Below are 25,451 nucleotides of genomic sequence, written 5' to 3' on the forward strand. Positions count from 1 at the left end.
CTTCCCTCTCGATGAGGGCCACAATATTTATTTTTTGCGGTCTAGATGTTCCAATCCTCTCCTTCATGATCTGTGATTTAATTAATTCTTCTGTTTTTATCTGGAATCCCTTTGCTCCGCCACAGCAAGATTACACTCACTGAATTTAAATATTGAAAATATTCACTGCCAAGCAATTTGTTATTCTTGAAAGATTTCCAGGACAATTCTATTACTATTAAATCTTCCTGCAAAACATAAACTTTGTAGACTGTATCTACTGATTTGCTTATTAATCCAAATAATTAGATTTATTTGAAGAAACTGCAAGTGAAAAGCATGGAAACTAACTTGTCTGTAACACCACTTTAAAACTTGGATATTTTGTTTATTTTATAAATTAATATGGAAGGGTTAAATGAAATACTGGAAATGACGGAAGCGTTGTCATATGGGCTCTTCTGTAACATCTACATGTAAACTTCGAAAAATGGGTAACATTTTACAGTCTCGTACATCATATAATCTTCTAATCATGCTTTAGTGTAAAAATAATTTGAGGCAGTTCTAAGCCTGTGCATGTAACAAGATGGGGATGAAACCATCCTGCACTTCTTATCAGTAATTTCCCTAAAACACAGCTCAGTGCAATTCGCTGTATTAAATTGCGCAGTGCAGAGTGTCAGAATTAGCATGTACGCTAACAGGTCAGAACAGGTCCAGACCATACACAAGCCAACTGAAAAGAAAATGTAATCTAGGAACAGAACTTAAATAATTACCAGGCAAGACTTGGCCAATGACTTTCCTATGTGTGTAGGAAACACTGCCTATAACAAATTGCTCTGCAGCACAGTAAATTCATGGCCGAACTGTTGATGTTAGTCCTGTAATTCAAATAATATTTTAATGTCAGAATTCAGTTACCTATTTAGCCTACTTTTAGTATCCTTGTCTTTCTAGAAGATTTGTTGGAAGTTTTCTTTATGGCTCTCATCCCTTTTTCCTTCTTTATCTTTTCCTGTATCCACAACAGGAGAGGAGATAAGCCTTACTAAACTTCTACTTTACTTCCCTTGATGTGTGAGAGAAAATTGTCAAAATCTGCAAATACTTAAAAGCACTTCATGTGAATTGCTGCACATACCATGAGCATATTTGGGGACTATGGTAGAAAGAAGAAATACTGATAATGATCTGGTGTCAGCCTGTCATTAAACACACTAAATAATAAAGATGTTCGTAAAGTAAAAGGCCTGCTCATTCAAACAAAAAAAAAAAGTGTAGAGTTCTATAGACACAACAATATAATGCATAACAAAATGGAATCCACTTTCAATGTTATGGGAAAGTGTAATTTAGACTTTTTAAGTCTGAATAGGAGAGATACTATTGGAAGTTTCATTTCTGGTTACACTGCCAAATCAGCACTGTATTCTGTTCAATAGAAAAGCTCTTGCCTCAGACTTCAAGAGATCAATAATACATTGTGTTTTCCTTAGTATACAGGTTGTAGTTAAAGTCAGCGAGTGTGAGTGTTACTCTTTAAAAAATCCTAATGCAGGTATGTTGGTCCAAACATAACAGCACTTTGAACATCAGCAAATCCTACTAAGTGCTGCATGGGGAAAGTGTTTTAAATTTATTGTAAATACGTTCTTGGTCAGTGTCCTAATTAAAATGTTTGCTTTGATCACATTAAACCACAGACAGTAGGGAGTGATGGTTCAAAGGCCTAAAACACAAACCAACATTATATTATCAGAAATGTTAATGAAAAATGAATGGCTTTTGGGGTTTTTTTTAGAGGAAGTCATAGTTTTATTATAATTAACACCACTAAAGACAAATCATGTATAGTTAACTACACAAAGAACAAAAGACAACCTATTATGTGTAATTTATATCCTATATTTCCTGTTTGGCTTTTTGTTTATTATTAGCAGAAAAGTTATCCCTTTTTTTAAGAGAATAATAAAAATAGGAGTTCACAGGGCAAGTCACATTCTGGCTTGTTATAAGAATGGCAATATATGGAATTCCTTGCTCCTACAAAAATACACTCTAGAAATCTGAGGATGAAGACTGTGGCTCTTCTTCTTTATCTACCTGGTGCAACTATCCTGTTTATTACTTCAAAGTTTATTATACAAAGTGGCTTTAAATTTCAGGGGGAAAATGTTATTAAAATAGGACTCTACTTCTTTACATTTAATACTCTGCCATCCTCTATTGCATTTAGTATGTTTGCATACATTTGAAAAAGCACAATGGCTAAGATTTTATTCGGAATTCACAATAATACACAAAGTTATAAAAATTTAATCTGTATGTAGATGAATGAGCACTGTTCTTCCAAAGTTGTTCCCCTGGAAATTCTGTTAAAATTCAAATTAAAAACTGGTGCAGGGACACTGTGGAGAGAATGCCACCCATCCTTTTTAGCTGTTTGGTTACCCAACAGTTTCATGTGACTTGTGGAGTTCAAGGCTCACAGGAGGCAGAGCTGCGAAACGAAACACACATATTTTGTCTATGCTGTTGTCACATCTCTCCCCGCCTCCTTTATGTATTCAGCTGTAGTCTCACAGGACTTGTAAAAGCAACAGAAGTGGGAAGCCAGACCTTCCAAGGTTCTTCAGGAAGGAAATGCCTGCGTGATGTGGAGATGCACAAGTGTCTGCAGAGTGCCTGCACAGATGTAAGCATATAAATACATGTGCTACTGGACTTGTCAGAAAAAAGCCTGGTATAAAACCCCCAAATCTGTACCATGCAACAGCAGAAGAGAGGGAAGGAATCTCAGTTCACTTTCGCTGTGGCAATTAATTGCCCTTTCCCATTAATGTGTGAAAAATTTTTCTCAGAGGTTGCAAGCAGTGTTCTTCACTGCTCCAAACAACTCATCTTCATCTGGGGCTCTTTATACAGGATGTCCTGCACTACTGTTTTATGGCAGTCTGGTGGGGAAGCATCTTACTACTCAACCAGGAACCTGAGAAGAATTAAAGCCTGAATTCTCACCTCTTACCCCAAAAAAGCAAACCTTAGTAGGTAGTTAGCGCTACTTTCCTTTTGCCTGTGTTAATTCTAAACCAGAACAGTACTGAGACTCATGGACTCAGAATAATTTGTGTTGGAAGGGCTCTTTAAAGGTCACCTAAACACTCTAACACCCATTTGGGTGTCCAACATCCAAATATTAAAAATTTAACTTTCTCCTTTTACCTCCCCTTGAGCCTAAGACAAAATATTAAGCTTTTCCTGTTTGACCTTCTTTTTGAATAAAAGTTTTGCTTATAGGATGTTGTTAACACAGCTAAATATAGGAAATACTGCAATGTTGTAGGCTCGCTGTAATCTTTAAAGATCCTTCCAAATACCCATAAATATATATTTCTGTGTTGGCTTTGCTCATTGAACAGCTCTTTTGAAAATAATCCTTAGAATAATAGTTTTACAAACATTCTTTATTCTTGCATTACAAAGTTAAGTGTTTTCATACAAAGCTTCTCTGAACATCTATCTAGGCACCTCAGCAGGAACTTTGGTATTCTCTGGTGCAGAATCTTGTAGCTGCATTACCCATTCACTTCAATGGGATTTCTGAACATAGGGAAGCATTGGGAATTAGCTTTTTTTTTTTTTTTCCCCTCTTTCTTGTGGATTTAGACACCTGGTTTGATTCATATGCAGAAATACGTATATGAGTATCTTCCTGTGGGCTTCGGGTTTTTTTTCCCCTGCCTTTGTAGAAATCCAGAAACCGAAATGTTCGATAGAATAATAATAATAAAAAAAAAGACGACATAGGCCGGCATGTGGAGTGTGGTGAGAGTGCGGCACTTCCACAGGGCGCCCATCCCAGGTGCCAGCGCACCTGGCCGGGGAGGATGACAGCAGCCGGCAGATCAGATCGGATCAGATCAGCACACATACACACACACACACACACCGGAGGCGGCTCCCCCAGCCCTGCACACGCCTCTGGTACCTGGCGGAGAAATTAATTTGAAAAAAAAAAAAAAAAAATAGAGGGAGAGAGTAGATGTTCCGGGGATGCTCGGACGCGGTCTCCTCACGCTTTGCTTGTCCCTTGCATCCATTGGGCGTAACTTTAACGAGCAGCGGCAGCCCAGTGCCGCCCCGGGCGGGTCCCCCTGTCCCGCGAGCCGCCGCCACCCGTGGGTGGAGGCCCGCACCCCTTTAAGCGGCGGCGGCCGCGGCCCCTCCCGAGCGGCGCTCCCCGGCCGGGATGCGCTCTGCCCGTGCCTTGTCCACTAACCCCCTCTAGCGCCGAGCCCGCCGCACTCGGCCCGCGGCTGCCGGCAGCGCCGAGGCGAGGGGGCGCTTTCCCGCGCCCGCCTCACGCACCGCACCGCACCCGCGCTCCCCTCGGGCGGGCGGCTGAGGAGGGGCCGCCGCTCCTACGCTCTCCTTCCATCCCTCCCCTCCCTCCCTCCGTCCGCCCGTCCCTCCCTCCCCCGCTGCCCCCGGGCGCGCCGGGCCGCCCGCTGGCTGGCGGGGCGCGAGTGCCGGAGCGCCCCCGGCGCGGGGCCGCGCTGGCTCCCGGCGGACCCGGCACCCGCCGGGCTGCGCGCAGCGGGGCGGCCCCGCGGCCGCGCCGGAGGAGGGGGAGAGCGCTCCGCGGGCGGCAGGGGAGCGGCGGCACCAAAAAACTGCAGCCGGCAGCGCGGCACGCAAATCAGGAGGGAGCAGCGAACATCACACCAGAGCCGCCTGGTTTCTGATTGCTCCGCGGCAGAGGGGGGAGAGACAGAGACTGAGTGAGAGGGGCGAGCGGCAGAGCCGGGCACGGCGGCGGAGGGTCGGGGATGCCGCCCTGCAAGTTTCCTTGATGCATTCGGGAGCGTGAGAAGTCGCCGGCCCTTCTCGCCCTCGTCGCGCTCCACCGTGGGAGCCTGAAGCCCCTCGGCGCTGCCTCCGGCCGGGGATGCGGGACACCGTGCGGCGCGGCCGGGGGAGGAGGCTGCTCCCGTGCAGGAGGCTGCTGAGGCTGCGAGGGGCGCTCCTGCGGGGCTGAAGGTGCCACCGGCCGGAGCCGGCGGAGGGAGAGGGGCGCGACCCCCCCCCCGCCGCCACCGCCTGGAAGTTGCCGGAGCTCTCCCTGTTGCCAGCGCCGCCGCCCCTCGCGGCAGGGCGGCAGCGGCAGCGGGGGTCCCGGCGCCCCCGCCCGCCCTCGCCCTCCGGGCTGCCGCCGTGCCCCGGGACCCCGGCGGTGGATGCGCCCGCCCCGGCCCGCGCAGCCCCCGGCGGCAGTGCAGGCAGCGCAGCCCGGCGGGGCGGCGGCGGTCCCCGCCGGCCTGGGGGAGCACGGGCAGCTTCCGCGGGCCGAGGTCGCGGGGCGCTCGGCGGCCACCAGCCATGGGGTGTAGTGAGGTGAGGGCATTGCTCTGGAGAGTCGGCCTCTTCCTCCCCCTGCTGACAGCGCGCCCCGCCGCCGCCGGGCACGTCGCCAGCAACCACGGTAAGTGAGGGCGGCCGCGGGTGCGCTGCGTTGCGGGCTCCCCGCAACTTTCCGCCGGGCGACGGCTGTGAGGGAGGGTCCGCACCTGCGGCCGCCAGCTCGGCCTCTCCCGGCTGCGGATGGGGCCACAGGGATGCGGGGCCACAGGGATGCGGGACCGGGCGCCTCTCGGCGGCCACCCCTTCCTGCCGCCCCCAAAAGTTGGGCGCTTGCGGCCAGAGGAGTAGCGGGGCTCCGCTGCCCACCCCGCCCCGGCAGGGCGAGCTGCCGTCCCCCGCCGGGGATAACGCCGCGGCTGCCCGCAGCTCTCCACGGTCGCCCCGGGCACCCTCAGCCGCCGGGGTGCGGGACTGAGAGCAGGGAACCGAAAGTTACCTCCCGGCGAGGTGGAGCGGTAGCATCATTTTACTTGATCTGTGGGTTTAAGGTTTGCTTCGGTCCTGCCGAACGCAAAGCCCTTCAGAATGGGTTTGAGAGAGCTCATCGCGCCTTAGGGGGAATTGCTGCTGGTGAGCGAACTGTTAAAAGGTGCCTGGCTGTCCTTAACACCTAATCTCTGCACGCTACGGGCTGATTGTCGGAGAAAAACCCCCATTTAGGCTCTTTGTAACAGGTGCATTCTCATCAGGTCTCACTGAAGACGGTATTTTAATTCTTTGGGTTGTAAGGTGTGCGCTTAAGAAAAGTACCTCCGGATTAAGAAGGGAATCATTCTGTTTATAGAAATAAAAATGTGTAGCACACGCAGAAGATAAAATATTTTGTTAGGAAGAGCTGAAGAAAGGAGCCCAGACCTGATTATGAAACATCACACTATATGTTATCAAATATCTGGATAGAGCAGAGAATTTCCTGAACTGCTTGTTTTATGTACATTTCTCTACTTAAGTTGCAGAGGATGCATCTGCTTCTAAAGTATGAGTCTTCTGTACCTTTAACATTATTTTTGTGCAATCTGGCTTTTTTTGGGTTTTAGTGTGATGTGACTGAAAATACAGGAACTGAAGGGTAGCTCTAAATGTTGCTGCTAACAGGAATTTCAAGGAGTGTTGAAATTGGCAATGATGGAAAGTAATGGGGAAAGAAAACAAACTGGGTTTAGTCGTGGAGTACTATCAAATATACGGTTCATGTGTTTTCACATTTTTGTTCTGCAGTTTGTTTTCAGTGTTCTTTGTAACCACCTCAGTAACAGTAAAATCAGAGAATAAGATCTCTAGAGAATGGGGAAGAACCATAGTATGGCCACAAAGCCCCTGTGCCATCAGGGTGAGTTATGGCAAGGACATTCCGAGTTAGTATGATTCCTTTATCTCTCCCATGCTGAATGTGATGAATAATTCCAGTTTGTAATTGTAGAGCCTACAATCGTATCAAGGCTGATTTTTGCCCTTTCTTACGTCTTGGAAGACATCAGACTCTCATGGTGGCACAACCCAGTTTTCCTTTGATGTCACAGCCATTAGTGCATGCTAATGTCTGCTGCGTTACCACAAGGCCTAACATGACACATGGATGTGATTTTAAAAAAAAATATATATTCTTGGTGTTGTAGAATAGCTAAGGCAGCATAATAGCATCAAAGGCAAAGAGTTTTTATCAAATAATGCAGCTAAGATTAGGTTTCTAAACTAGTATTTGATATTCTGGGATTAAATCAGTAGTGTTTAAATAGTGTTTTAAAAGGTGAGCAAAGGATGGGGAAAAGTTATCAAAGTATGTCAGGGATGAAGTGGTTTCTTGATGTTGATGTAACTTTTCCTAACAAGGTCAGGTGTTGTGGTGTTGGCTGCAAGAGAGTACTGGTGAATTTCCTAACTTCTGAGTAACCTCTTTTTTTGCACGTTGCTTCCAAACTTCAGCAGAACAAGCAGCCTCTTACCTTTGGCACTGCCATATCACCATAGAAAACAAGTAATAAATACAGCTCACTAAATATAACTCAACAAAACCCAAGTGAACTGAAAATAGACTGAATTAATACAGGTGCTGTAATACACACACCCCCACCTGGTTAATAAAATGCTAGCAAAAAGAGTCTGCTTTTAATGATAACTTGTTCTAAATCCAGGAATTGAAGGAAAGGAAGTTACTACAATAAAAAAGTTGCCCTTTGTGGAAACACTTAAATGTGGAAGGTTAAAATGCCGGTTACTAACACTTGGAATCCCAGCTGCAAAGTACTGTTTTAAATCTTGTGAGGAAACATAATTTCTTTAAATTTTCCTCAAGTGATATTTTCAGCATGCATGTGTTGAAAACACCTTTGCAATAACTGCTGTTGGGTTTTCACTAATAATTATTACAACTATTAACTTTGCTATCTGTTACATTTTGTGTTCTATTTTGTGTTCAGAAACATACCAGCATTAATACTAAATTGCAAAGCAATGTTTTGTTTGGGTCTCTTGATTGTTTGGGTGAAAAGGATGGAAATAGGTTTATTAATCTGATTTGGTAAACAGACAGGTCTCCCACTTCATTCTTACTGGATTGTTTCCTGTTGTTAAAGAGGGATTTTCAGAAAAATAATATACTCTGGTCTTATAAATTGTTATTATAACCATGTTGGGATTAATCTTTTTTGTTCTTGTCAAACAGAAAGAACTACGTATGTTTTTATACAGCTCTAAGGCTCTTAGGTTGTCATTCCTCAGCCAGTAAATCAATGTGTGGTGTCTTAGAGAATCTGTAGCAAGGCAGGCACAAACAATACAATTGACAGGGAAGTGAACTTACTCATCTTCATGGAGTGATCAGTTCAAAAATATATTATGACCATGCCAAGGGCTATTTTTTACTGCTCAGAAAAACCCTGTAGGTGGGCAAGGCCATGGAATTGCATAGGAGCAGTGAGCACTGCAGTATGTGGCAGAACTGCTTGGAACAGAGGGCTCAGTTAATGGTGGAGGTTGAGTAAATGTTCATACAGATTTTCAATGGTTGTCCGTGACATCCAGTATGAACAGGTTACTGTGCAAGATCTCAGCGTGCCGTGGTGTAGCTTTGCTCTTTGCTTGCTAGAACACAATGAATTGGGCAATTGCTGTCAGACCTAAAATTACAGAAAATGGCATCTGACCTGTGCAGTTCCTTATGCAAAACATGTGGGACGTTTTAAGATAAAGGTCGTACCAGGTAATGGCTCAACAGTTTCCTGTGCTAAGCATGCACACATGAATGTTTCTACATACATAAAAATGAGAAAACATATTTGTTTCTTCATATATGTAAACCAGAAAGAGTTTCTGTACCCTGGCTCCTTTCAGGTTGTATCTGCCATTATCTCATCACCAGACAATTAATTCCTGAAGCCAACTACAGAACTTGCAGAGTTTCTAATGCATCCTGCCTATCAGTGAAGTGTAAAAAAGCTGTTGCTTTTTCAGTTTCTGGGTGTCATTACTTCTTGTCAGGTTATGCAAGGTTGGTCTTTCTATTCATACCTCTAGAAGGCACCTGCATTCATTTTTTTCTTCTTACAGTAAAAAAAGTTGAAATAAGAAATAATGTCAAATGTCAGTTCTGAAATTCATACAGCCTGTATTTTCACAATGATTAGACTTGATGTAAATTGGGTAGCTCCAAGTAGGTAATAAAGCTTTTTGATTCTGGTAGTAAAATATCGGGTAGATTACTAATGACCTTGAGGTATTCATCAAAGAGGTTGGCTCATTTTTATTTGCATATTTATTTTTACAGAAGTGCCATCTACCACATACAGGCACTCTTTGTGAATACAGAACTCAGAATTTCTTCTGAGTAGCAATAAGGAGACCAAGGACTAAGTGTAGAGAGACTGAACTTTTCTGTGAATGAAGCTGATGTTTTACTGCTAGAGGATATCTCTTTGAGGACTTAAAGTACTGTAAAAAGGCTGTGCTGCTGCCTGTGTTGTGCTAGTCCTGGTGAACTCTGCTGTTCAGTTGTCCAGCTCATACTTCAATGAGCTTTTACGTCATTACAAAAACATGAGAAAATTAAATAAACAAAGCCAGTTAATGTGTGTCATTCCCTTTTCAGCATGTAGATAGAATCATACTTCAGTTTCAAGTTCTTAAGAAACTTTTAAGAACATTTTTACCAGTGTGTAAAATCCCACATCCATATGGACTTGTGTGCTAATGAAGACTTGGGAACCTGTGCAGTTGTAGATATGCATGAAATGACTTGTTATCCAAAAGCCTGTATTTTTGTGCCATGAAATGAACAGATTTGCAATTAATGGTTCAGGACACATTCCTGGTGTTGTATTTGGCAGTACTGAGTGCTGTCTGGATATGAAGGTTTTTTTGGACAAATGAGCATGATTGGCATGGAAATATTAAATATTAATAAATGCATAGCTTAAGCAGATACAGTTTAAAAACTAAATCAGTGCAGTAGTTTTCCTGTAATTTACAGGAGTGAAAACACCACAGAGGAATTGAAGTGTTTCCTGAAGTTTACAAATGTAACTATCTGGTCAGACATCACTCCCTCTGGGAGGTCAAAAAGTTTACCAAAGAAAAAGAATAAAAAAGCATGTAGGAAATTGAGTTTTTCTTATTAAAATCTCTTCCGTGTTTCCAGATAGATACTTTTAGTTCATTACTTGGCATGAGGGCTTGTTTAGGGTATCTGATGTTAGAATTTTCACTTGAGAATTTTAGGAAAGCCTAGAAGTTCAATAAGTTCTTTGTCAGTAATATACAGAGTAAGTCAATACCCATTTTGTTGGCTTTTTTTCTTTTTTGATGAAAAGTCTAATGTTTAAAAATCTCATTTAACTGATTAGGGATTTGGGGAAAATTACGCATGTGTACAATATGGGAAGCATTTTACTGTTCTTATATCCCAATATAGTATAGCTGCTTTAGGATATATTCCTATTCCAGCTGTGTGTGTTAGCTGGAATGTTTCATTAGGATCCTTGGATTTCCCCAACTTGACATTGACACAAAGATGAGGCTGGCCTTGTGTTTGATATGCCCGTTAACATGCTGAACTCTGTGACAGGGAGAATGATAAAATAGATAGAAATAGACAAGTTTGGATAAATTATTTATCCAAAATCTATCCTGACCTCCAGAAGCCATGTTACAGTGCAGGAGAGGTGAACAAAAAACTATCTGTTGTGAACAATACGCCTTCAGAAGCTGTTTTTTTTAACTTGTAAATGATATGTCAATCTTTATGGTAAGGTGTTAGAACTGAGAATTACTGCTGAGAAGATGTCTCTCACATGATAAAACCACAATTTTTTTCAGTATGTCTTTCTGGACCATACAAAAGTGATTAAAATTCAACAGTGAAATTATCTTTAGCTTGTTCGTTTCTCATAATCCCCTTAGTCTTCCTAACACTTATTCCAGCTATCCTTATTTTAGTTCCAAGGATGCTTTCGTTATCAATATTGCAACACCTTTTGTGTAGGTTGGCTATTGATCATTCCCACATCTAAGAACCAGTCTGCTCAAAATAATCATTGAAGAGAAATCACTTCAGTTAATCCAGCAGCCCATTTGTGACCTCAGTGCTAATTTTAATGTGTTACAGAGCAAAGCTTGGAGACCAATCGTGGCTTTAAATAAACTGCATGTTTTATAGCTGAAGCTGGCTAATCCATTGTATTAAAAAACCCTAAAAGCCAAAACAAAACCCAAAATCGTCTCAGCAAAACCCAAACCCCCTAAAGATTTTCCAAATCAGTAGGAAAGTTCTGCTGATTTTTCTCACCCACACAACATAATACTTCTTGAAGTTAGCATTTCTCTCACTTACTGTCTTGGCTATCTGTGTTCGGACTAAATTCTACCATCCCGTAAAAAAAAAAAAAAAAAAAGCTGCTGAATACCTTGATAATTAATAGTTAGAGATTTGTTAATTTTAATAAATGAAGGTATTTTAATGAGGCTGTAGATAGTTTTATGGACAATAAACCCTGCCCAAACAATGCATGGGTGTTGCCCACCCCCCCAGTTTATGATACTGTACAAACAGTTTTCTGCTCTTTAAACAATTGCTTTACAGTAGGTCATAGTACTCCTCCGCCTTCAAGCCAGCAGCTACTATTACTTTCTTTTATGGATCTATTCCCGTTCTAAATATATAAAGCTTCCTGTGTTTTTAAAGGATGTTAGGGGTATTTTGATCTTTAAATTAAGACTAGAGTAAAAAAATGTTGTAAAATTATTGACTGACCATTTCTTTTGACAGTCAAGTAGGGCCAGGTCTTTAAGATTCAAAAGCACTTTCATGAGGAGATTAGATTAAAAATAAAATGTCCTTTCTGTAGAATCATCTGAGGATTTAAAATGTATTTTGTCTCTAAATAGAAATTCCTGGTTTGTGTTCAGGTAGATTTCTAAGAAGCTGACAGATGTTTTTTCCTCCTGAGAGGTGGTTTCATTTGCTGTAAGGTATCTGAGTCCCAGACACTCTTTGAAGGTGTCTGGTGTTTGCTGGCAGATTCTCCAAGAGGAGCGGTATCCCGTTGATGAGGGGAAGTGGGACAGCACAAGCGATACTTAGGTGAGAAGCAGTGACATAAACACAGCAATCCAGAGGGAACATTTCAATATCTGGGTATGTTAACTGCATTGATAACACAGCTTTCCTTCATGCCAGCATGTTTTTGCCATTACACAAGTTTTAGATTAAAATAGTCAGTGCTGTGGCACTTCAGTGCAGAAGGAAGGTGGGCAGCAGGCACCATGTGCGACAACCTCCTGTGGAGGTGCACCTACAGAATGAGAACATAGTTAAAAGATGAATTTGCTGGGAGCTCCACTGCCTCAATCCATTTAATGGCTTCTGCACCTAGAACAAAAGGGGAAAAGTCACATACAGCAAACAGTATCATTGATGCATGTAATGAGTGATTTGTTTTGGCTAGGGACCCTTGGTTAGAGTGCACTTGCTGCTGTAATTTGTATTCTCTGACTGCTGGTTGCTTCTTGCTTAAAATAAAGGAATAAAAGAGCTAAATAGAAAGCATTCCATAAGATAATGCACTAGTATTTTAATAGGGGTAAAGTTATCTTTCTGAATGTTCCCAGGCTAATTTTCTCAGTGGATTTCACCTGCTGATTTAAAATCAAATTTTATAGAAAAAACTTCCGCTAAAATTTAGAATTGTTCAAACATATTTTGGACATAATAAAAAATATCAAAGGAGACCTAGCCATTTTCTTCTGTAGTGCTTCCAGTATTTGTGGCTGGAAATTGATTGCACGGAAAGCATTTGGATGAAGGATTCATATTTCAAAATGTGGTTTGAATCCAGCACTTTCTGCTAAACCAAGTAGGACCATATAAAATTCCACAGTCCTTGTGTGCACAGTCCAGTTTTGTGTGGCTGCTGAAGACCTTTGAAAAGGAAAGCAAGGGAAATGTAAAACCTTTGTCTCTGGTAGATTGATTTTATTTGTACTACAGAAGTTGCTAAACACGTCCATGCCAGAATGATACACTAGAAACACGCACTCAGAGGGTTATTTTAGATTTAATAATTTAGTTGAGTGGACTTTATTTTTTAGAGGAACATTTAATTTAGGTAAATATGAATACCGTTAGCATTTAGGTATGGAGAAACATGATGAGAGCTGTGGCACACAGCTTCTCAGCCAAACTCTCACTCAGCTTCCATCAGATGCAGTGGGAACCCAAAATCTATTGTGAAGAGACAAAACTAGGAATGCTTACCCTGTGATTTTGGTAAAAATGTCATTAAATTACAGATTTACACTGAATTTCAGAAAGAGTTAACCTAACTCTCTTAAGAAACATAGATACACATCTCATGCTAAGGGTAAGAATTTGCTTTTGTAAGATGGTGTTGTATTAAAAGGAAGGAGTGACACTACAGATGGAAAAATGGTCCCACTAGAGACAGGTATCGTAAAAGCTGCATCTGAAGAAGTCTGGGATTGCAAAAGGCAACCAGAAAATCACATAATATTCCACGTTTAACGGTTCCTCTTGACAGAGGTGAATATAATGATATTAACATATACTCCAGTTTTCCTACAGACTAGCTAAAGGGCATCCCATCTAGCGTAGAAAGGTGAATGCTGGTGGCTGGAAGGAATCCACCAGCATTTTTCGTCACTGTTGTTTAATCCAAGGCTCTGTGCAAACTTTAGGCTGCACAGAGAGTTCTTTTTTCAGTGTTGGATCTCTTCAAAACTACTATTTTCACAATATTCTTTTGAATAAGCCTTCATGTCTTTATAGCACTGATCTGAGGAGAAGAGTTAAAGACCAAAGCTTTTAGTTCAGGTGACCAGCAGTCTGTGACACCCAGTGCAAATTCCAAGGAATTAGTTTTTGATGTGCTCACACGTAGGTGGCAGAGGCAGATACAGTACTTTCAGTGTAGTCTTCAGTGTACAGTACTACAGGCTTTCAGTGTAGTCTTCAGTGAAACTCATTTTTCTTCCTGTCCATAACAAAGTTGTTCTCTGCTAGGAGCACTGTCTTCCTGTTTTAAAATCCATGATGTATCAAAACCCAGTCTCTCAAAATGGTCACTGAAGATGAAGTAGATTTGTACCACACAAATTAAAGACCTGAAACCTTCTTGCCATTTTGAGTACCTGGTGTCTTAAGAGCCTTCCTGAGGGCAAGGCCTGAACCTCACAGCAGGAACCTTGGCCAGCTGGCCCAGGGAGCTGTTTGACTCCCACTGTCATGGGAACCAGCTCTCTTTGATGGAGACTCTGAGCCACAGGGACTACTTCAGCTCTGGCTTTTCCTGACTTCTAAGTGTGGGACTTGCTAATCCCATTAGTGTAAAAATTTAGGTAATACAAACTTTCCTTTTCTACTGCAAATTTTATATTCTGAAGCTTCATTTTTTTTCTCTCCCCCTCTTCAACTATCATTCACATATAGGGTGTTTTTATTTAGATTGACAGTGTAATCCTCTACTAAATTATCTGAATTACTTTACTTAAGGCAAGAGAGCTGCCATCTTCCAGGGTGTAAGCATTAGATGATAATGAAAACATGCACCTTGCCAGTAGATTACATGAAGCAGCAAAGGAATTTTGAAACTTGCATTTTCCGTGTTTAAACTCCATGTTTAGAAGGCAAAAAACGGTGTTGGAAGTTCAAAGAGTTGAGTAACAAGAGCCATAACCATAGAGGAGGTTGGTGGAGGTCACCCTTGTAGGGAGTTTCTGAGGCTGTTCCTTTCTCATGGCATCCCTGCAGCATCACTGAGTACATGAAAAGTTCCAGTAGTGCTTATCCTATTCACTTTACCACTAATAATTTGCCTTACAAATTGTGTAATGAGTAGTTTGGATTTTAAGTAATGTCCCGAGGCCTTAGCATTAGTAGGTTTCAATTGCTTTAAAGCAAATTAGGAAATTATTTTTAATAGCTCTAGTTTGACAGATGCATTTTATACTTGAGAGGTGTGCCTGAAGAAATAAAAGCTGATGGAAATTTGTGCCGTAGATGAATATTTTGAAAACAAAAAAGGAGATCAATAATAGATTAGGCTTGATTAGATGTTGACATTTAGAACTGTATATAGATTACACTAAATCTAGTGACAACAGTGTTCTTCTTGATTTGCATTTGTTCCTCCATTTGTGGTTCAGGTGGATCATGGGACACACATTGTAAAGGTTAATGGATAAATTACCATGTAGCTCATCTGATTGTTCAGGCTTCAGCCTGGAGGGCTGGATGGTTTATAATCTAGTTTGTTTTATGTAGAACAGAAATTAATTCTTTTTCTATGAAATTCTGAATTGCTTGAAGGTTTAGATGAGTCCAAAATACCCCTAACAATTTCTGAGTTTTGATAAAACCACTGAATGAATCATGGTGTGGCTGCGGCGATAGAGATCCTGGTCTGGTCTTTCTTTTCTCTCCTGAGCTGTCAGTATTATTTCCATGTTATTTGAGTAAATGTGAAATGTGGCCCTTTGATAAAAAGGTCCTTGTAAAAACCCTGTGGAGATGTTTGGCCTAAGTATCTTCTTCACTTGTACACATGCCTCAAAACAGGAGTTTTCCATGTGCTCTGTTAGCAGATAATTTACATTAGTGTTCCCTACAGCTTTCCTTACCACCCCCCAGTGTAGTTAGTAACTACATGTGTCAGTGTTGGTGGAACCAAATGACTTCATTTTTGTAAGGGACTCACCCTGTTAAATTGGAAGGTTCTAGTAATTCACCTGAAATTCCAGAAGTGGGAATAAATGAATGAAAAAATCCCCAAATAGCCAAATATTTTTCCTGCACAAAGGTAATTTACTGTATGTCCCTTTGCAAGCATGGATGGCTGAAGTGAATCATCTGGAACTGCACTGAGTTGTGTAAATAAAATCAAGGATACACTGTAATTCAGTGGTGCAGGATTTGGTTTATATAAAATAATACCCTTCAGTTAAGCACTGTTTAGTTAAGGGTCTTCTTTTTCTTAGTGTCTGTAGGAAAACAAAAAGTTAATGAGTTGATGTTCAGTCTGTGGAAAGAGGGACTGAAGAACTGTTCAGTCTTTTGCACTGAAATATTTTATCTTTAACTGTGATTTTGTTTGCTTGAGTCTTTCTCTGACCTAAGCTATTCTTTTCTGATATCTGGTGTTCTTATCTCCAGATGAGATGTGATTGCATTGAATTCAGTGAATGCATCATCCAAATTACCTGATTATTTGAGCTGCCAGGTAGCAGCTCAGGTTGACTTCACAGTTATTCAACATGCACAAAAAAAAAATTACTTTGAATGTCTGGGTTTCAGGGCCTTTATTTCATGGGACATGTGTTAAAAGCTTTTTGATCTGGTTTAAACTAAGAAAACTATAGAAAGAAATGAAGGAATAGTCTTGCTATGAAATGCTTTATGAATAAAGGAAAACTCTTTTTGGTGAGCTTCATGGAGGTAGTGTTCTTTGAGCAGAGAAACATTTATGCAGTTGTGAGGCACATCAGTACGATTTTCATTACACTGAAGTAATGAATTTTTATGACTAAAGCTAAAATAGCAGTGAGCTATCGTTTATTCAGACAGTGAGATGGAACTGTACATTTCTGATAAGGGAGAGGAGGGGAAGAAAATAGGAAGACGGAAGAGAAGATAAAAAAACAATCTAACTTTCCTGACTTTCTTATGTGAATATTGTAATTTACAGAATTTTGAGTCTAGTCTGGTGGTTAAAAAAGAAGGTTTCTATAACAGTATGTCATACATAGCTGTAAGCATAGAGATTTGTAGACTCCAAACAGGTTCTAGTGCTTTTTAAAATGTACATAATTTAAAAAATACAAAAATTGAATTAATTCCAATGTGAAGTAGGAAAGAAATGTTACCAACTTGAGTCCATTGATTCTATTTTTTATTGCTGAATACTGCTACAGTTCATAAAATGTGGATTATGCCCTTTGGACACTTACGTTTAAGATAAATGCAGTAGTTTGCAGAGATCTGTATTGAAATTCTGTGAGGAGGGTTCAATTATTATTTAAGTTCTTTTTACTGTGAACCAAAAGCAGATGGGTTGGAGGGAGAGGTGACCCTTAGCTTCCAAGACAGGAAATGAAATTAGCAGTGGAAGGAGCAGTTTATCATTCAGCAAGTGGCTTCATTTCCATGGCAGTGAGGAAAATATGTCACTGTAACATTACTGGCATTGAAAGCATTTTTAATTATTCTTGAGAGAAAGAGCTGTATTTGCATTATAGCAGTATGTGCCAAAATTATTTACGCTGCATTGAGGGGCTCTGTAGCAAAGGGTTGGGAAAAAGCTTTGTTACCACCATCAAATGCCTCCTGTGATGCTGTATACAATTACTAACTTTCACCTTAAATCTAGTTAAGCCATGTTCCCTCATTGCTCCTGGTGGAAAGTTGTTCTGAACTTCAGTGCTGTGAAATTCAAATACGTTTATGGGCTGCATTTATTAGTGAATGGTGCTTATTCATTTATGCTTGTGCTGGCATTGTCCCAAAGCTTAAGACCATCTTTCCATTCTCATTTTTTATCCAGCTCACTGTTGTAGGAGGAGTCACATCTCTTCTTTTGGGGTTTGGTGTGTGGCTTTTGTCTTTCATTTGAGATTTCTGATCTCTGCGACAGTTACAGTTGCCTTTGCTTATTCTTCATCCTGTTTAATTCACTCTTTCTTGAAAAAAAAGTGGCCAGGACCACATACACCTTTGCTGCTAAGATTTGACTGGTACTTTGTGCAACAGTAGTATTTTAACTTTGATGAATATTGGGCATTTTCTGGGATTTTTGTCTCCTTCATTCCCATGTTGTTGGATTGGTGCTTGGTTGGCTTGTCAGCAGTTATATGAAGGTGGCTGCTGCTACACTCCTATTTCATAAAATAAATTCTACTCGGCTCCCTTTGGATTGTCTGATAATTCATATTTAATGTCCTTTCTTCTTTATTATCCCAGATAGGAAGAATTATTCCTTCTCTTCCAATAGTCCACCCCCCCCCCCCCCAATAGAGTTTCAGCCTGTAGTTGAGTTGGCAATGCCTCCCAACTTTTCCATGAAAAAAACCCCGTTAGACCAAGCCTATCCTGGTCAAGAACATTACTTAAAAAAGAAGTAAGATCAGCCTCGTGACTTATTTTTGAGGAATTGTACCATGAATTCCACAGTTAAATGTCTCAAAACCATGCCTTTTATGAACTTGCTCATGTTTAGCTGTATTTAAAGCAGCTAAAAACTCTTTTACACCTTCAGTTGCCTAACCCAGTCTTATTTCTGACATTTATACAATGAAATGTACATTATAAGCTAAAATGTTCACTACCAATATGGTTTTGTCACACAAACAGCAATTTAATGATATCTTAAAAGAAAACATAAATAATTTTTATAGATTCAAACCACTTCTTGGTTTGTATAATTCTGAATTAATGCTGAAGAAGTACTGCTTTCGTGAAGTCAAATTGAATAAAATTATCCTCAAATTCAGCTGTAATTTTACCTTAATGCATTACGATTCAGATGTCAGCTTTTTCTTCCTTAATTTGATTCTGCTTGGCTATTAGGATTGCTCAGTGCTTACTCTGTTATATTGCTTTTAGATGAAGTAAATTGAGCTGTGTAGCAATATAAAAGATAATATTCATTGTTATAAATCTGGTATTTACACGAATGAAATATCTTAAAATTCCCCCTTCATGTGTTTTAAATTAAATATGAGATTTAAATCACTCGATCTGATTGAGAGCAAGCACTGGAAGTGAAGGGACCGTGGGCAATCAAAAAAGCACACTGAGATTCCGATCAAGGCATTCATTACTAGTGATAGGAAACAGCACTAAACAATAATTGATTGCATTTGTGGAGAATGTAGAGCAACCTGCCACGAGCAAATATTCTATTCATAGGCTGAGAATGATTTTGAACAGGTGGGAAAGTGAGTGTTTCCAGTTGCTCAGGTAAGGTGGTTGCAAGCTCTAGTAATAAAGGAGGCTTTAGATCAATCGGTGTGGGTTTATGAACTTTGTGTGACAAATCAGTATTCAGTTTTTGTCGCAGTGACCGCTTTCCTCAGCCGGGCCAGCACCTGCGGTGTGCGGCAGCAGTGGGGAGCAGCCGAAGGCTCCCGGCTTTAAAGCTGCTCCTCTGGAGCAGGGAAGCTGAAGCTCCAGGTGCTGTGGCTGTCAGCAGCCCCAATGAGGGAGAAGATAAGTTGTGGGGAGGGTTGCCTTTGGATACAGCTTCAGGCCAAAAGGAGTCCAGGGAGCCAAGCCCAGAGCAGCTCTGTGCGACACCTTATAAAGGAAAGTGTTACAGCGGGGGATGGCCCGAAAGGGGACCAATAGGGGTCTTTGGGGGAGGGATATGGACAGGGATAGACATTCAGGTGGATCAATAGTCTCGAGGGGTGGAGGGAAAGGGATCACATGCCCCAATGGAGCATCGAGGTTCAGGGGATTTCCAAGAGGGGAGGTACCCGAGGGGGCAGGGTCTCGAGGGACTGACGGGGACCATAGAAGGGTAATTAGGGAGGGCTCGGGTGACAGACACAGAACAGTCCAGAACTCCAGGAGGGGTTTGGGTGATTGATAGGGAAGGTGCCAGAACAAAGGGAGGGGATAACCATATTGGGAGCACTGGGGGAGCGGCTTGGATCTGGGGCAGACCAACTGGGAGTAGGAGTGGGGAAGGTAGGGAAGAACCATTGGAGTACAAAGAACATAGAAAAATACAGTAAAAACATCGCATCACCACAAATTTTACATGTTATCCCCTTTATAGTAGCACTTTTAACTAGGGATGTAATCATATACTTAATTTTAACCATAAAGTATTTCCTTAACACTGATTTTCTCCGCCTGACTCCTTATAATCCTCGATAGTTCTTTTTACAGGCCAAAATAAATCCCCATACACGAGGTAAAAAAATGCTTGGCCTGAAACTATTCATAGATCCAACCGTGTCAATTTAATGTATGCTAACTCTATCAAGGATATTGTTTATTCCAGAATAACTCTGTCATTAATGAAAATGAAACCTTGCTTCTTGCCTTCTGCCATGCAGTCTGAAATGAGAAGTGAAGACAGCTTTAGTTGTCTTAGTTTTAGTATGTCTGGTAAATTGCTGTATTTTGAAAGACAGCGATTTAGAATTTTACACTAATCAGTTACTGATGACATATTTTGGATTCTAGCTACAGTTGTGGTGACAAGTTGTTTTAATGGAGGCAAATGTGTGCAAAACCTGTTAGCTGTATCCACATTCCAGCTCCTGCCTCATTCCTGATGTGCAAAGAATAATAATGTTTCTTCTTAACAGTGTTCATTGTCTTCCTGTACAGCCTTTAAATGTTACCACTTTTCAGTACCTCTCCTGCATTCTCCAATCCCTCTTTTCCTTCAGTTCCAGTTCTGCCTTCTGTTATGATTTTTTTTTTCTTTTTTTTTTTTTTTTTTTTTTTGGCTTTTGAACATAACATCTCTCTTCCTCTCTGGTTTAAATTGAAGGAGGGTAGATTTAGACTGGATATAAAGAAGAGATTCCTTACTGGGAGGGTGGTGAAAGACTGCCACAGGTTGCCCAGAGAAACTGTGGATGCCCCATCCCTAGAAGTGTTCAAGGGCAGGTTGGATGGGGTTTGGAGCAGTCTGGGATAGTGGAAGATGTCCCTGTCAATGCAGCTGGACTAGATAATCTGTAGAGGACCCCTCTAACCTGAACTATTCTATAATTATGTGGTATACTGGATAGCCTTCCCAGACAAATTGAGCATTTTCATTGAGCATTATATTGTAGTCCTCAGATAGGAGGAAAGAATATTTTTTTAAATTATTGCCTGTATTTCCCTTAATAGAGTAACTCATCTCCACAGTCGTGGTGCTGTTTGTCCGCTTGTCATGTTTTTTGTGCTCAGACATTTCAGGAAGAATGGCAAAAGAGCGGGGAAAAAAAGTTTTGAAGAAAAATGTCATAAAGCACTTTTTAATTCAAACATTTCCTTTGTGGTAATCATTCAAACATAAAGGTTCCTGTCTTCTTCACTAGCAGTGTGTGTGTATTATTATATAGACTATATTTGGCATTGCCTGCAGAGTCCCTGGGCAGTGCTCCAGCCATCCTCAGTGACATTGCTCTTGCATCACTGGGTTGTGTAACAGGCACTTAAGTCTCAAGTAGCCCTTTGAAGCGATGCTTTGAGCCGAGTCCCAGAGAGCTGCTGCCTTTCCAGCACTTGCCTTTACTGATGTAGTGCTGTACCTGTCTATATCACCTCCTGCACTACAGAAAATTTGGAAAATAAATTTTAAAAAAATGCAAAAGCAGTCTTTTTACTTTCACTTCCTGATGTGAAATCAGAAAAATTAGTTTATTTTCTCCAGTTAGATTATTTTATAGTCACAAAAGGAAAAAGAGAGTAGCTGTATACTGTGGAATACAAGACCAGTTACTCAACAGTTTATTACATGAATGATGGCATTCTCAGATCTATTTAATGCTCTTCAGTTATCTTTGAAATTTAAATCTCCATAAATGTGTGTTAAAAGTATATCATTCAAAGCTCAAAGTCTGTGCATAGTAGAGGTGAGTACTCCATGCTGTCCAATATTTTAAGTAATTTGATCTTTGGTCAGATAGTCAAACTTATTTCCTGTCAAGTAAGTGACAAGATGCTGTATATTTATTTGTTGATAATGTTAAAGGTATTGCAAACTTGATTAATTGATAAAAACAGTTGAACCTTCATGCTCATGTTCCACTGTACATAGAGACCAAGATTTTTCAAAGCTACTGGTTATTAGCATGTACTTTAGCTTGACAGCCTGACCTAGCACCTGTAAAATGTTCATGCTGTGAAAACTTGGTGCTTGACACCATAAATTATAAATGAAAAGCTAGTGGAAAAAGTGACAGATTGATGAAGTGAAACAGAGAATTACAAAGCTCAAAAACATTAAACTGACTAGCTGTGTGGATATTTAATCAAAGGAGTTAAAAAACATTTTAACATCATGAATATAAACCTAGGAGATATCTCAGGGAATATTTGTCATGAGTGTAACAACTCTGCTTTCTAAGAATTTGCATTTCTTTTGGTGTATTTTTGAGGTTCTGTGTTTAAAAAAAATGAAGAAAACATGTAATATAGCCAAATGGTAACCTCATTTTCTGAGTTGCCTTTATGTTACAACCTGGAAGGTTTTTTTCATATGACTTCTGCTAAACTCCTTCTCTGTGCATCATGGTCACTTTCAGGCTATAGCAGTAAGGCCAGTTGTATTTAAATAGTTCACTTCTCAGGCAGATAACGTATCAAAAAAATGAGATACCACTTCAAGAAGCAAAGGAGAAAAACTGATCAATTTGCTTGAGAGCATTTACGCATTTGAAAGTCATGACTGCTTCTGCTTTGATATGCCCAGAACTCGTGGCTCTACTGATGACTTGCCTTATCTACTGACAGCTAAAGTCATTACTAACCACATTGCCTCTAACCAGCAGAAAAACCCCAAATGTAGACTTCGTAGTCCTCCTCTATCCTTTGCATGTCACTTGCTTTCTTAGGTGTCATTGTTGGTACATTGCAAGTACGAGGCAGCCACTTGCTCAATCCCTCAACCCTCCCTGGTGGCATGGGGAGGAGCATCAAAAATAGTAAAACCTTGTTGGTTGAGATAAGAACAGTTTAATAACTGAAACAAAGTAAAATGTAATATAATAATCATAATAATAATGGTGATGAAAAAGAACAACAACAGTTGGGATTAAAAAGAGAGACAAACAAAACCTAAGAAAAGCAAGTGATGCACAACACAGTTACTCATCTCTCACACATCACTCAGCCCATTCCTGAGCAATGATCAGCCCCTTCCAGCCGACACCCTGCAGGTTATACACTGATCATGGTGTTCTGGGGTGTGGAATATCCCTCTGGCCAATTTGGTTTAGGTATCCTGGCCATGCTCCCTCCCAGCCTTTTGTGCACCTGCCCACTGGCAGAGCATGAGACTCGAAGAGTCCTGGGCTTGGGGTGAGCATTAGCCAGCAACAACAAAACATTGCTGTGTTACCTTCATTATTCCCATACTAAATCCAAAACAGCACTGCACCAGCTACTAAGTAGAAAATGATCTCTATCCCAGCCAGAACCAGGACATTGGGTCAATAGGGAGATCAGGGACCATGTCTTTTTATTTCAGTATGAAATAGTATCTTCATCCTGTTTGTGTGGCATTGCCATAGGTCTGGAGTGGATAATAATACATGTCCTGTCACTTCTGGAGGCCCATTTGTATGGCTTGTGGATGAATTCTGAGTGGTAGTTCAGACTAGAGCTCTGCAACTGATGGGCTTTTCCAGCCCCTGCACCACTTCATACAGACAAGCTTAGCATTCCTGTTGGCTGGCAAAAGCAGGTGAGTCAGGACCTGCTATTTCCTGCCTGGATGCAGATTTGCTTTGCTTTCTGCATTGTAACTTTTCTGCCTGCAAAATAGGAATGACCCCATTTCATTTTTTATGATGTAAAAATATGGACTGGATGTAGGTACACTCTGATTTAGCTGCCTGGAGTTAAAAAGTTATGCTGAACTACAGAAGTAGTGGGCCTGGGCACTGCAGAAGAGCCTGCCTTTGTCTGGAACTTCCCTGACTGTTGTTCCCATCTCAGGTTTGCCTCTGTGTCAGAGTTTCAGACTCCCACTTCTTCCTCTCAGCTTGTCTGAAGCAGCGCTGCGGCTCTGAACACACCACCCTCAAGGGCTCTGCCAAAAATTCTGGACTGGTCCCTTGTCTTAGTTCTTGAGCCAGAGATTCTCAAACAGCTCTTCAGGGGCTGTGCTGCCAGTCAAGCACAAACTTCAGTTGCTTCAGCCTTTGTCTCTCTCCTGACATTGGTCTCTTCTGTTCCTCAGAGTCATCAAACTGCAAATTTTTCATTATGATTATTAAGTGACTACTTGAGTAGTCAAGAGAGAGGCCATCTGTCCTCCCCGTTCCTATTTGTGACGTTATCAGCTGTTCTCTTCAAATCTTCTTTCTTTAAAGGGACTGCTGTGGAAAACTCCACATTCCACACTTCTCAGTCCACTTAAAAAAGACAGATGTTGAGGTTGAAGGGTACTTCTGTATCAACCTCCCCAGGTGTGCATTGGGAAAAGGCAACAAACCTTTGCCATACCGTTTCGTTCTTTCCTATTAGAGAGGCTGCGTCTTTGGATCAGAGCAGGGCAAAGAAGAATGCGTGCCTAGGGCGGGTTTGATTATGCCCATGAACTCCAGTGTGAAGTTTCTACCCCCCTTGAAGAGGAAATGCCAAGAAGTATGGAGTATAGGAGCAATAGCCATGGAGTTATTAACTTCCTAATTAGTTTGGCTGACAGTTATGTATAGCTGTTGTTAAAATTTTCCAAAAGCTTTTGTATGTTGGTTTGTGGGGTTTTTTTCACTTCTGGATGTTGTGACATAAAATTTTTGTTCATTTTATCACCACTCAATACAAGTATTACAGTAAAAGACATAAAAGAAACTGTGTGTAAGAATGCAGAGTAGAAAAGGTTAACAGCAAAGTGAAGAATACTAAATTCAGCATTAGTCCCAACCTAAGAGAATTGGCTTCAACACACAAGTCATTTACCACTGCAAGGAAAGATAAATCCATTTATCTGAATTTCAGTTGTTTCTAATTTCCCTAATGAAGATATACTCAGGTTAATAAACAGGGCTGACAAAACTCTCAGGTATTCGTGTTCATTTAGGAAATGCTGCCCAGTAATCTACTGTTGACATGAACATGATGGTGAATTGAATATCAATTAGTATTTTCAAGGCAGAATGAAGATTATTACATAGGGCAGCTGGACTCCTATCATCATTTTGTGACTCCTGTTTTTATCAGGGTTAGTTCTTGATCTCCTTGTATCTCACATGTGGAACCAAAAGCTTAGAAAAATAATACAGCTCTGGTGTTGTTTTCTGGAGCTGTGAGCAGCATTAATTTATCTCACTTCATTTTAACAGCAATCTCTGCTGGAAAGGAGTATCTTGAAGCTGAGTCAATGGTAAGAACACGTCTTTTCCCTGGTACCTAAACCACCTTTTCCCCCCATTTCATTCTTTGGGAGGAGCACATTAGAGTAGAGCGAGATGCCTCTTTCTACTGGGACTTCCTGTGTTCTGTGTTCACTGCCTGTCCTGCAGGGCTGCCACTGCAGTGTTCAGACCACTCTGGTGTACTACAAACACAGGAGTTCATCCCTTCTGGCTGAGCTATGGATTTCACAAGCTTCTCCTGCCTTACTTTCCCATCTGAAAGTGCATTGATCAACAAAATGACTTTGAAATCACTTTGACACTGCTCTTGGGGATAAAGCTGTGTTACAGGCTAGGAGTGGTAGGATATTATCTACTCATTTTCCATTCCACAATTATCTGAGGAAAACTTGGGGCCTCATCTTTTCCTGAGGTAAGCCCATTTATTTTAAATGTGAGTATGCTTTCTTTTTACCTCACTAGTTTTATTTTTTCTTGTGCTGATGAGTAAG

The 25,451-nt window shown here is 41.1% G+C and overlaps 1 protein-coding gene across 7 annotated transcripts in view; it reads left to right on the forward strand.

Moving 5' to 3' along the window:
* The first annotated feature begins 5,259 nt into the window (after positions 1–5,259).
* The window catches only part of EPHA6 (EPH receptor A6), a 392,563-nt gene continuing 372,371 nt past the window's right edge, over positions 5,260–25,451 (forward strand). For 2 of the 7 annotated variants that reach the window (XM_048293614.1, XM_048293611.1), the window contains exon 1: positions 5,261–5,467. In XM_048293614.1, the coding sequence (XP_048149571.1) occupies positions 5,365–5,467 (103 nt within the window). In that variant the 5' untranslated portion in view covers positions 5,261–5,364. Of the gene's footprint in view, positions 5,468–25,451 lie in introns of all 7 variants that reach the window. The other 5 variants (XM_048293612.1, XM_048293617.1, XM_048293613.1 and 2 more) reach the window with 3 other exon arrangements.

The sequence above is a fragment of the Corvus hawaiiensis genome, chromosome 2 (genome assembly GCF_020740725.1).
Source record: "Corvus hawaiiensis isolate bCorHaw1 chromosome 2, bCorHaw1.pri.cur, whole genome shotgun sequence".
Classification (NCBI taxonomy): Eukaryota; Metazoa; Chordata; class Aves; order Passeriformes; family Corvidae; genus Corvus; species Corvus hawaiiensis.